Below are 12,933 nucleotides of genomic sequence, written 5' to 3' on the forward strand. Positions count from 1 at the left end.
TGACGCTCCCAGGGGAAAAGTGGCAGCGTGCTGGTGGGAGAAGAGATAGAGGGGAATATGGAGATCCAGACAGGTAGACAGCGAGAACACAGGCAGCCAGAGGAAAAAACAGAAAGACACAGCAAGCAAGAGAAAGGAGAACAATGTGAAAAGGGGAATGAAAAAGTAAATAATTCACCGTTGTTGTGTATGATTTGTCTAGGGGAGTCGAGGGGATCTGCTGGTGTCTCTGTGCTACAACCCCACAGCCAACACCATCACTGTGAGCATCATCAAAGCCCGCAACCTCAAAGCCATGGACATTGGAGGCACTTCTGGTATAGATGCTCCTTCATCTCCCGTGTCCTTTTACTGTTGCCCTTCTGCATCATTGCTGTTCCAAAATAAAAATGGGAAAAGGTTTCACTACTAGAAAATTACATTAAATTAATGATAGCATAAAAACTAACATTGCATTACATTACAGTGAACAGGAATGAGGTATTGTAAACAGCATACAAACAGACGTGTTTCCCTATTCCACAGACCCTTATGTAAAAGTGTGGTTGATGCACAAGGACAAGCGTGTGGAAAAGAAGAAGACGGTGGTAATGAAGCGCTGTCTGAACCCTGTTTTCAACGAGTCCTTCCCCTTTGATGTGCCTGCCCACGTGCTGAGGGAGACCACCATAATTATCACTGTCATGGACAAGGACAGGCTCAGTCGCAATGATGTCATTGGAAAGGTATCTCCTTCCCTCTTCTTCTTCTTCTACTTCATCTTCTTCTTCCTCCTCTCCTTCACCTTCTTGTTGTTGTTGTTGTTCTTCCTCTTCTTCTTCTTTTTCTTCTTCTTCTTCTTCTTCTTTTTCTTCTTCTTCTTCTTCTTCTTCTTCTACTTCTTCTTCTTCTTCTTCTTCTCTTTCTCTGTGTTTTCTTTCTCAGACTCTGTGACAGACCATCACTTGCTGATTACTGAGCCAGTCTCTATTGCCCCCTGCTGGAACATGCAGACCTGGGCTGTGGTCGAAAAGTCACAAAATCTCCTTTCCTAACCACTTTTGCTCGACCTCGATGGAAAATGTCAAGAGGTCAAGGAAAGATGTGAAGGAGAATTCATAAGGACTTAGGAAAAGACAACCGCGGTGCAGAGAGAATCCGACTGCACTTCCATAACACATGGACGATAAATACTCCTGTCCTAACCACAGAAACAACCAGATTGAAATGTCAAAATAAGATCAAATGAAAGGAATATACAAGTGGAGAAAGTAGCGCCTTTACAATTAAATAAAAATAAGGAACTGAACAAGGGGCCAGAATAAATGATATTCAGACATAAGTATATAGAGTTTCCTGTATCTGTCTTTTCTTTTCCAAAGGATGCAGACAGGTAAGTAATAAATAGGCTATTAATATTAGCTACTGTACTGCTACTGTCACATTTCTCACAAGCTGACCACGCCCACTGAGGAGACAGGACGTGTATACTATTTCCTACCGTTGGTGCAGCTTGTAATGGGTCATCTTTGTTACAGAACATCTTTGGTATAGAGAAGAACTCAAGATGGCAACTACTGAATGTGCGTTGATGTACTACTACTGAGACCTAAGTTTTTGCTACACTGTTGCCTGCTGAAGTGAACAGCGTTTATTAAAGACTACTGCATTTTTTCATTAATGTGCCAAACTTTAATGTTATTTCCTAATAATATCCTAATTATTTCTCCGTATGTTTCCTGGAATAAAAAAGTGTAACTTGGTGCTAATTATGAAGCACAGAGAAACCAGTTCTGAGTTACTTTAGCTAGTAGAGTTTAGTAGAGATCAGTTGGTTAGTTACTTGCTTCAAAGGATGAATTTCTTTGAAAGAAAACACAAATAAGTATTCATTCATAATTTATTTGTGACTGGAAACTTAATCCTTCATATATGCTCAGCTGTGTGGTTGCTTGGAGACACAGGCACATTTTTGTAAGTTCAGCCGGGCTGCTGTGCACTGACTAAAATAGCCTAGGCTACGCTAGCTTAACAGTTAATTTGGATTAATCCATTTGAAGTGTAGCTATTTAACACTGTCTCTGCTTCAGTTATTATTTGGCCACATTACATTGCTGTTTTCAGGAAACCTTTAAGGAAGTTATTAGGAATTAACAGACCCATAAAACAAAGTGCTGCCTTAGTTTCTGTTATTTCCTCCACATTCATTTTTTGCCATTACTGATATAACACTACACAACCCAGCTCCGGTCCTACGACCTTGTGCATTGTGACTGCTTTGTTTATTTTAAACCAAATACCCACTTCTCTACAAGTACAGATTTATACTGTGAGAACAGAATAGCTAACTCTAACTCTAACATAACTCATAAATGTATAATTTCTGTCTAAAATACTGAAAAGACCCCAAAGCTCAGTTGAGACACTGTAAGAATCTTTTTTGAGCTATGTACTGCACAGATGAGCTACTATACTCGCTGTCATTCATGCAAATCTACCGTAACTGCAGGTGCTGTGATTTGTTGCCATCCTAACCGCATATATCATCTGGCTACACACAGCAGTGATAATGAGTTGTCTAGTACACCACACTTTAATTAACTTGACACTGGTCGTAGGACACTGAAAACTTGAACGGTATTTCCTGTGACGTGTACAGATCTGGAGTTTTTTTCCACATGAGAATTACACGCTCAGTGTTTGATCTTCATTAGTGTCAGCATTAGCCTTTCTCAGAGTATTTCAGCAAGTGAAATCTCTTCCTGTAATGACTCTTTTCTGGATTTGAGTTAAATTCTGATTAGACTGGCAAGCTTAGTGGTGAAAGCAAGGCTGGACTCAAGAGCTTTTTTTTTTTTTTTACTTAATACCCTTCTGTTTTTTGGGAAGGCTTTTTTTTCAAATAACATCAATCTGTGTGTGATATTACACTGAGTTACACTGACTCTCTCTTTCTCACAGATTTATCTTTCATGGAAGAGTGGCCCTGCAGAGGTAAAGCACTGGAAAGACATGATGGGTCATCCTCGTACTACTGTGGCCCAGTGGCACGCTCTCAAGGCCTGAGGGACCCAGCAACCAACCTGCCTACAGTGTTTCTCCCCCCAGAATTCAGCATCAGCTGCTCAGCCCCTTCCCTCAGCACATATCCCCTACTCCCTAACTGCAGCCTTGGGCTGCAGAAACTGTGTGTCATCTCTTTGTTCTCAGGCCTCTTTGATATCCCCTGCCCTCAGTCCTCGTGACACCATCCTTAAATTTCATCCTTGTCAAGCTCTGATTCTCACCTGACCTCTTCTCACCCCTTTGTCTGAACTTAAAATGTCTTTGATGTCTTTGCTCACTTCCTCCTTGTGCCCTCTTTCTGAGATTTGTTTGGGTTTTTTTTTTCAATATATCCCTTAGTCTTTCCTCCACTTTGTCAACCATTCTCAGTGTTTAACGTCAGAGCAGTACCTCTTGCCATCCATCAGTACAAACTACCAACCAAAAATGGATCAAACAGATTTTCCAACCATCCTCTATGGCAGCAAGATGGGCTGCATTCAAACATGCACCTGAGTGTGAATGGCGCTGACCTGTGCAACCCATTTACCACCCACATCTGGTGTTGCAGTGAGGAATCTTCCACTCTGCTCCTCGCCTCTTTGTTCAAGTCCTCTTCTGTTACTGTCACTATTCCTCCACGCTTTTAAAATGCCCGAAAAAATCAGGAAAACCGACGCAGGCAACGGAAGAGTGATGGCCTGTATTTAAAATGGAATTGGACTGGAACTGGACCCTGTCACTCAAGTCATGTTTGATCTTTTTCACTTTTCACTCTTTCTCTGGCACCACTGTAATAATTCTCCCTTGGCTGGAAACCTTTGTCGTCTGTGCGTGCTGTGGGTGATGTGGTGTAACCCCAAATGAAGTTCTTCAACATCAACAAAAAAAAAAAAAAAGAAAAAAGATATGAACATGATCGTTAAACACCGGCCCATTAGGGCAAGTGTCAAAAAAACATTCTTTCCTATTTTCTTGGAAAAGAAATCCTGATGGACAGAAAAAAGAGTAAAGTGATTAATGTTGTGTTTTATTTTTTGGTTTTCAAAAGAACTTAAAGAATCAACCTGTTCTTCCAGACAGAAAATAAGCAAAAAGCTTAAAAAGCCAGCTTCCACAAGAGTGGAAGTGTAGGTTAATGGGCGTGTGCATGTGTGTTAGTGTTTGTGTGTGTGACAGAGGGAGTATTTTGGACTTGCACAGCTAAATTAAATATATTGTTGAAAATAGCATTGTCCCTTGATAATGAAGGTGAAAATAAGGTATTGTTTGTGTGTTGAGATGAGCTGAAGATGTGGGGAGGTCACGAAGGTGAAAGAGTCAGTCCACCAAAAACTATAGACTTATGGTTTTATGTGGTATCAAACCAGACAGATATGTATATGTCGTGGGTTTGAGCCTCTGAAATCACTGCTGCCACCCCTGAATACAGAGGAGATCACAAGGATTTCATTGTGGTGCTCACTGCATTGGAAATGGCTGTTGAAAAATTCAGCAGCATCTTGCCTTTCCAGGAACAATCCACAAACCCCACATATTCAGTGGTTGAAAACAACATCTAACCTGAGTAACCAGTGTATTTTTTTATTTTATTATTTGTGCAGACTGCAGTCAAAAGGAAAAAGCTAAACAGAGTCCCTTGAGTTAAGATTTTTTTTTTTGGACGACTCGTTCCAATGTTAAGAATGAACACTCAGTTTTTTTGTGAATTGAATTGAAGATTTATGAATGCAGGCAGTAAACAACTTTGTTAAGATGGTAGTATGTTGAAAAATCAGATGTAGATGAAATAAGTCACTCAGTCTAAAGTACTGTCCCTTGTCAACCATTTCACAATGTGTCAGCTGCATTAATCTGTGCATTAAACCTAGAACAGGAACAAGCATGACAGAACCCTTCTTTCTTTTTCATTGTTACAGAGAACTAAGAGTCAAAGGACGATGTTAGACCTGATTTTGTGTAGTCTTGGTGGTTTTGAGTTAAATACAGGTCAGTCTTCCAGTTGTTAGCTTCACTGCCTGAATGTGACCTCCCCCAAGTCCCATATGGACACATGTTCAGAGGATGAATGGAAACAAATCAGAGTAATAATATCTGGGGGGGAAAAGTCTTTCTACATTCCACTGTTCGTTTTTGTCTACTGGATGTGTGTATGTGTGTGTGTGTGTGTGTGTGTGTGTGTGTGTGTGTTTGCACTGTGGGTGAGTGTCAATATTTGAACTTCAGTTTGTGTGATTGTGTTTACTGTGAGTCCCTTTGTGTGTATATCTGCACTGAGTTCTATTTTGCCAGTTTAATACAAAACAACATTGTTTACCGTTTTTATTCTGTATGAAACAATCCAGATGTACAAAGAAATATGTTTTTTTAAAGGTTGTCACTTCTTTGAGAATCACTGCACTTGTTGACGACAATGCTGGAACAAACCTCTCTTCATAGCAGGGTCATTGTCCTCATGTGTGGTTCAGGAGGACGTTTGGTTTGGGAGGAGGAAAAATCTGTTATACATGAGCTCCGAGTGAAGGTCAAACGAAAAAGGTCACAAACCAGCTTTACGCCACCCGAGATAAAACCTGTTTCCTTTCACCACCATACACCAGATTTTGAGTTCAGACAGAAGCAGCTACCGACATTTTGTCCTTTCTGTCATTCCTATCTGGTCCGACCTGATTCGCCAAGGCCAAAAAATATGAAGGGTGGCTCCCTAACATCACAGCTGACGTTCCCCCTTAAACACCCCCGTTGTGCACACATGCTTTCTGGCACAAAGTGTTCTGTGTGTGCCTTATGAACCCCGCCACGCCTTGCTCTTCACCATATGCGCTCCCTCTCCAAGTGTCAGTGAGGGGGGAGGAAAAAAAGGTGAGACAGGAGATAATCATCACCTCTCTGCATCACTGTTAGCTACATCTCAGGTCAGAGCAGAGCATCGGAGCATCCCAAAATAACCAGGAACACCGTCATCTGTCTGTCCTGATGGCCCTGTGTGTTAAACAAGGCATTATTTTGAAAGCTGCTGACAAAGCGTTACATTCCAAAGGCTTAGTGAAAGTCACTTCAAGCAATGCAACTTAAATATTGGTTAAATGTCAGTCAGGGTTTGGTATGTTTTAGTTTTAAGAAATGGAGCTAGAATCGTCTTTCTCCACTCCTCGCTGGCCTAATACCACACACTGGTAAATTTTAGCCGACAAGCTCGCATTTCTGATTTAGGGCATTCTGCTTGAGACAAAGAGAGGTTAACCAGCAACATTTTAATTTATATACTGTACAAATGATGTGAAGTGTCCTGTATGAAAAAAGAAAGAAAAAAAAATCATCCGTATTTACTGGGGTTGTTGATATCTGTCTGTACTTGGTATCACTCAGCCCCCTCTTTCACTCTCTTTTCTCTTTGTAGTCACACATCCGTGGGGTGCACAATGTTAAATATCAACCATTTATTTTTTTGAAATCTGTACAGTGTATATAAAAATATAAATGTGTATATAAAACAAAGATACTTCTGGTCTGGTATTGTTATGAATTTTTCAGAAGCTTGTTTTCAGCAGTTTTTAAGGTCAAACATGTATTAACACAAAAAGGTTTATTCAAGAGTTGTTCTGCAGTGGAGAATTCACATCCTTTATTTTAAGTACAAGTACTTTATATTAATGTAAAAATGTCCCATTACAAGTCCTGCGTTTAAAATTCTTGTTAAAGTACTGTTGTAGCCTGAGGTGGAGATACTGTAGTTGTAACCACTCTAGGTATAGTATACATCCAGGTATCAGTGATTCACAGCACGGGCTGGGGCCCCTCTTAAGGGCCACAAGATGAATCTGAGAGGTTCTGATATGATTAATCAAGTAGGAAAGAAGAAAAAGAAATGAGCTTCTTCTATACATCTGTATTCAAATTCAAATCGTATACATTTTTTAGACTTTTTTGTGAAATAATTATTTTATCCTTTTTACTTTCAAAAATTATTGAAAAAAAAAAAAAACATCTGAGAATTTTTGAGGAGAAATCACTCTTTAGTGGATCTCCTAACAGCTGCAACCAGGAAGGAGGGTTGTCAGGGGTCACAAGCCAACAAGGAAACTAATCTTCAATAATACATGATGTTTCTAAACTTATGTTTTTGTTATAAAATTCTACCCTGAAATGATAGCTGTCAAATAAATGTAGAGTAAAAACATATCGCAATATTTGAAATGTAGAAGAGATGTTGCCTTGTAGAAGTACACGGCAACTTAAAAGGAAATATTGAAGCAACTAAAAACTGTACTGAACACCTTTACAGATAGATTCATTTAGGTGCAGTTTTCAGTGAAGTAACTAATTTCACAGAGACTTGCTGCTAACTCACTGTCAATCCCGGTTCAGTCTGATTTTGGGTGTTGATATCATCAATTTGTTTTGCAGCGGTTTAATTGCAAAGTCACAGCTGGAAATACACCACCACATTTGCTTTCTATTTTCTTCTCTCAGGCAGAGATAGGACTTAAATTTTAACGTATAATTAATATGGATCTTTAGATTTGAGTTAAGGAAATTGCCCGTTCTGCCTCCTACACATTGCGCTTCACTGCATCTTCAACACAAGATAACATCTAAGAGAAAAACTGTGAGTGCATGTAATGTTGAGAAAGGTACATGTATAATTTAGCAACTCATCTAACACTTCCATCCACAACGTTAAACCTGGCAACCTTCCTTTCTCAAGAGCAGCTTCCCTTTTCGCTCCTCTGATCACGACTCTCTAGCAGACATGGGAAGACAAGATGAAGGCTAGAGGGATGCTGCTGGTGGTGGAGGAGAGAGGAAACATGAGAACATGAGATTGAAATTCCAGGGGAGCAGAGGGTGACGGCAGGGCTGTGGATAAAACAGAGAACTGTCACGACACAGGAAGCAGCAGTGGAGGATGACAGGAGCGCTGGGCTACAGATAGGCTCAGTGGGTGTGCGTAGGCAACTGATGAATACACACTTTAAACAGGCCTCAGCGCAGTAATGCCGTGAATTGTGCTTCCCCAGCACGTGGGATCCACAGGTGGCAATCTTTCTTTTTTTCTTTTCTTTTCTTTTTTTTTGCTGGAATTGTTAAAGTTAGCAATGGTCCACACTCAACTACTGTCAAATAAAATGTAGTACACCGTGCAGGATATTTACACAGGCATAACTAGGTGGCAGAATTTGATTCAATTTTAAACCTTCTAAATTCTCATTTTATTTTCTGAAGTAAGATTGTAGGTGGAAGAAATATTCAGATCCTTTACTTATTAGTTAAAAAAAAAAGTAAAAACACTGTGCAGAAATATTAGCAGCAAAATGTACGTAAATAATCAAATTTACTCATTCTGCAAAAAGTGGCCGCAGAGACTGATTGGTATTATTATATATTACATCATTATACACATTATTATTAGATAGTTAAAATGGATGCATCAATATGTAAGCAGTATTTTAACGTAGCTGACTGAGGTGGATCTGGTTGCTAATACGTCGTACACATTTCAGTATTTTAGTCCAGTTGTGCCCAGTCTAGGGATCAGGGCCCCTCCACAGGGTAAACAAGAGAAATCTGAAGGGGGTGTGAGATGATTAGTGGGAGAGGAGAGAGAGAAAAAATAAATTCTACTACGTGTTTGAATTCAGCTTTTAGACTCACCTTTAATATTTGCTTTTTTGTGAAATATTGGATGGAGTAAGAGAAACATTTTTGACACCATCTGCATAATGGCTCCAACTGGACACTGCTTTTGCATTTTATATGTTTGTTTTCATGTAAAATCTTACTTAACTTAAAATTAACTAGCTACAGCTGTCATAAAATGTAATGTAAAAAGTATATGTATAATAAAAGCACGATATTTGTCGAGAAAAATGAAAGACAATGGAAACACTCAAGCAAAGTACAAACACCTCAAAATTGTACTTGCGTGAATGCACTTAGTTACTTTCCACCACCGATTAAGATATTTGGTGAGACAGATGGCGGAGGAGCAAAGCGCACACAGAGGGGAACCCTTGTGACATCACCACAGTCTATTTTAGGACAAGCTGACAACATAAAAATTGAAAGCTGGGATTCTTACTCAACATATTTTCCATTCAAAGTGACGAGAAAGAACATACACGTCCCCATTTGTCTCGGTCCTTGTTTTTGTAACACCTCGATGGTATATCATGTGTTCATTATAATTCAGTGGGCGTACACAAGCTGTTTTGAGATTCAGTGCACATCTCCAGGCCAGAGGGCATTTCCCTTTCTGCTCTCAGTACAAGGTTCCACTGAACCGACATGATACACAGCCAGGCAAGACATCTTCCCTATAATCAACACACACACTGATCCAGTGTTGCTGAGAAAAACAGTACAATCTTGAATGGCTGTGAGTGAGACTGTATGTAGTTTATTTGGACCCTTGGCTTGACAGAAAATTTCTGTGATACTTTGTCTATATTAAAAAAAAAAAAACACTGCTTGCACACAGCCGTCACCTCAGTTTTCATCATCTCTAACTCTCTGCATAGAAAGGTTCTCAGCAGATGGCCAGTCAAATAAAATATGGTCGCTGCGGACTGATATTTTCATATTGTATCCCCAATAAAAAATAAACTATGTGAAATATATGTAGATTACAGGCGACCCATTTGCCATAGAGAGGTAAGCATGTGCTTCAATTTGAGTCACTGAAATTAAAGTAATCTGCTGCCATCTGGTGTCCACTAACAGACACTGCTGGCAACACAACTGGTGTTATGTAACATATACGGTTCACACTGTCAAACATGTTACCCTCCAGTCATGTGGTCCAATCCTGTGGTAAAAGATAACTGTCAGAAAGAAACAACATAAGCAAGAAACATAAGAGGATCAACATTTATTAAATAACCCATAATGTCTGTAATAGGCACAGTGAAATCATTTTACAGATCAGCTTGTATCCATTAATGAACGCTGGCTTATCCAGAATGCAGCTCACACATTGAGCAGTTGTAAATTACAGTCTTAAATCACAAAACAATTACTGCAAAATATTCATAACACATTCCTAACATCGTGGTGCATCAGTCTTTTTCTGATCCACAAACTTCCCTTGAATTTTCCACTAATCTTCCTCTCCCTTTAATGACCAACTGCTCTAGCTGATATTTCACCGAATCAGGTGGACAGTAAGAGATTGTAAAGTGTTCCAAATATTTTGCACCCCACAATATTTTGTACAATTTGCCGTGTGTAGCAAGAGAAACACAGCAGACTTCCAGAGGATCTGGAGGGATACTGATATTCACTCAGTGCCCCACCATAAATGAGTCTCTGAGAAGGTCCAGAGGACCGTGCACCTCACTGGCTTTCCTTTTCCAGGTACTCCAGGCTGGGAGCGTCCAACCTCTGTTCATGGTTGCGGTTCTTTGTGAACTCCTTCAGCATATCCATGACCTCTCCCTGGTAAACCTCAGGGGTGGGCTGAGCTTCTGTAAGCAAAAAGAGATCAAGTGTAATTATTTTCAGTTCATAAATTATCTTCTTCAAAATCTTAATTGGGAGGGTAAAGCGTATTGAGATTATAGATTCTTATTTGATGCAAGAGGATTAATCATGAGACAGATAGCTGAGGAACAATGAGCACGCAGAGGGGAGCCCTTCTAACATCACCTTGGTAGGCTGACTCAGACATGACGATATTTTGCTGCTGATTATAAGAAGTAAAATGCACACAGTAATAGCGTGGTAATTATTTGTTTCAGTAAAGTCAAGACTGTCTGCAAAAGTTTTGTTTTTTTCCGGAGTGCTGTTGTCACACTGATTTTGTTTTTCAGCTGTTATGCACAATGAAACAACCCTAACTGAATCAAATTTAGAGAACACTAGAAGAATAAATTGGTAAGTTGTCTAGGTACAGCGAATGAGCTCCCAGGGTGAAGTCCAGTCATGAATGTTTTGCCAGAAAAGAATATATAATATCATATAAAAATATTATGCCCAATGGAGTTTTCTGAATTTTATGGCGTTAGAGATGGAATTTAAAATGAGTATCTGATTTACTGTGTGTGCTGTTAACACAAAACAACAACTCAAAGCAAACATTTGTTATTTGTACTTTTTATAAGCATTAATATTGCAAAGCTGAAATGTTTTGTCATGAAATATTCAAATGCTTTGCAGTGTGAGTATCTAAAATTCCCATCAGTGTTTGATATGTCTCTTGACGAGAGTCTATCAGTTGCCATCTCACTGCTTTAATGTATTATGTGTGCTAAACTGCACGAGACTGTACAGGCAATATCGTAAAAGACGCAGCACAGTTCGCTCACCTGTTGCCCAGTAGTAGATGTCCCAGTCGTTGCTTGGTTCATTGATCAGTCTGTCATACTGCTGCAGCTGGTTCTCATTCATTGTGTTCAGGTATCGCTTTGCAAATAGGCTACAAGAGAGGTGGAGAATACATTTGAGTCTGAGCCTTTTCTTGAAATGGAAAGTCATAGTTGCTGGTAATTATCTGAGCAGCTGAATGGACTCCACACTAGGAACTTAAATTACAGAGTGCAGCAGGATGTAAAAACCTTCTACAAGAACCTTAAATGCTGGTCAAGCTTATAACTTGTACACCTGCGCTAAAAAATTTTTACAGCTGAACTTATAATTATATAAATGATGAATATAAATGAACCACTTAAGTGGTTGCAACCACCACTTAAACAGAAATTGCTCTAAGAGGGAATATCTTTGCATTCAGTATGGATAGTAGGAACAATTGAAGTGACCACAGGAATCTCCAGTATGGCTACATGACAGAGGGATGGGACAAAAACAGCACAGTTTACCAACCTCAGCAATATGCAGTTCTCCAACATGCCCCTCTTGCGACTCTCATAGACAAGTCGGCGCCTCTTGATGTCAATGGGCTCTCCGGGCTTCTCCTCCCAAGGTGGCAAAGGGATCTCAATCAGGTCACCCCTGGTGTCATCTGGCGCGTCTCCACGGTAACCACGAGATGATACCAGCCCTGCAGCTGCTGGTCTCCTTGCTGCCTGGCACAACCCTGTCACCAGCTGACAGGCAACAAAAACACACGTTGGAACAAATACCTGTGCCATGGTCTATAACACCCAGCACATGTGACAAGTCAAGCCCTTCACTGTGCAATCTGTTTAAAATCTGCTGAAAAATGCAGTGCTCTCCCTTTGTTCTCACATCAGATTGTTTTGGGTTTTTTTGCCTAAAAATGTCTCTGGTGCTTATTCAGATATTATATCAAAAACTATGTCAATGTAACAGCAGCCATAGCCATCAAATGCAACTCTAACTATTTGTTTCTTCCTTTAGTTAATGCGGTCAAAGTGTTTTCCATTCGATAAAAAAAAACTGAAAGTTTAATTAGAAGACTAATATTCAAATCAATAGTCAGTCATGAAGGAGAGAGGCAGGGGGAATTGCATAATATCTATCACACGCTGCACTGTTGTACAACTGTCCTGCAGCAGCACGCGCTGTCTGCTTCTGGGCTCATAATGTGTAACTCTAGAACATCAAAAGACTGAACAGAAGAATGGCTGTTTTCAACAGAAATATATAGTTGCGGAATCGTATTAATGTTTAACAGATCACATCATATAATTTAACGTCCTAAAAGTCCTCGACGAGCTCTACAGTTACGGCGGCTTCAGCACCCAAACTTCAACCAACAAATGTACAAATAAATGTAACGTTTACTCGATAACTCACTCTCTTCGCAACGAAAGACGACAGCATTTTAACGCTTCTTTTTCTGCCACGTAGAGACAAGTGGATGAACTGATCCTCCTCTGTGAAAATTGTTACCGATGTCTGAATGTCAGACACACAACAGAGAAATTACACAAACAGCTTGCACGTCAGGGGAAACTAACGAGGGGACGACTGGAGGCTGCGCACACA

General features: G+C 39.9%; 2 protein-coding genes across 4 annotated transcripts in view; one reads left to right on the forward strand and one right to left on the reverse strand.

Moving 5' to 3' along the window:
• Positions 1-6,532, forward strand: part of syt7b (synaptotagmin VIIb) — a 92,999-nt gene extending 86,467 nt beyond the window's left edge. For 2 of the 3 annotated variants that reach the window (XM_056389643.1, XM_056391206.1), the window contains 3 exons: positions 203-317; positions 526-725; positions 2,941-6,532. In XM_056389643.1, coding sequence (XP_056245618.1) covers positions 203-317; positions 526-725; positions 2,941-3,045 — 420 coding nt within the window. In that variant the 3' untranslated portion in view covers positions 3,046-6,532. Of the gene's footprint in view, positions 1-202; positions 318-525; positions 726-924; positions 1,325-2,940 lie in introns of those variants that run through there. The other variant, XM_056390385.1, reaches the window with a different exon arrangement.
• Positions 6,533-9,880: 3,348 nt separating this feature from the next.
• On the reverse strand, positions 9,881-12,902 carry sdhaf2 (succinate dehydrogenase complex assembly factor 2). The gene is made up of 4 exons (XM_056394756.1): positions 12,742-12,902; positions 11,845-12,068; positions 11,331-11,440; positions 9,881-10,490 (listed from the first exon to the last, which is right to left on the reverse strand). The coding sequence occupies exons 1-4, from the start codon at positions 12,766-12,768 to the stop codon at positions 10,360-10,362; spliced, it is 492 nt and encodes a 163-aa protein (XP_056250731.1). The 5' UTR covers positions 12,769-12,902; the 3' UTR covers positions 9,881-10,359.
• Between the last annotated feature and the right edge of the window lie 31 nt (positions 12,903-12,933).

This window comes from Seriola aureovittata, chromosome 1 (genome assembly GCF_021018895.1).
Source record: "Seriola aureovittata isolate HTS-2021-v1 ecotype China chromosome 1, ASM2101889v1, whole genome shotgun sequence".
Lineage (NCBI taxonomy): Eukaryota > Metazoa > Chordata > Actinopteri > Carangiformes > Carangidae > Seriola > Seriola aureovittata.

Bases quoted from the DNA above. Each gene is read 5' to 3' on its own strand.
- sdhaf2 (XM_056394756.1), bottom strand. From the start codon at position 12,768: ATGCTGTCGTCTTTCGTTGCGAAGAGA. The intron at 12,069-12,741 runs GTGAGTTATCGA...GTTGCCTGTCAG, and splicing joins CGTCTTTCGTTGCGAAGAGA to CTGGTGACAGGGTTGTGCCA. The intron at 11,441-11,844 runs GTTGGTAAACTG...CCTCTCTTGTAG, and splicing joins GAGAACTGCATATTGCTGAG to CCTATTTGCAAAGCGATACC.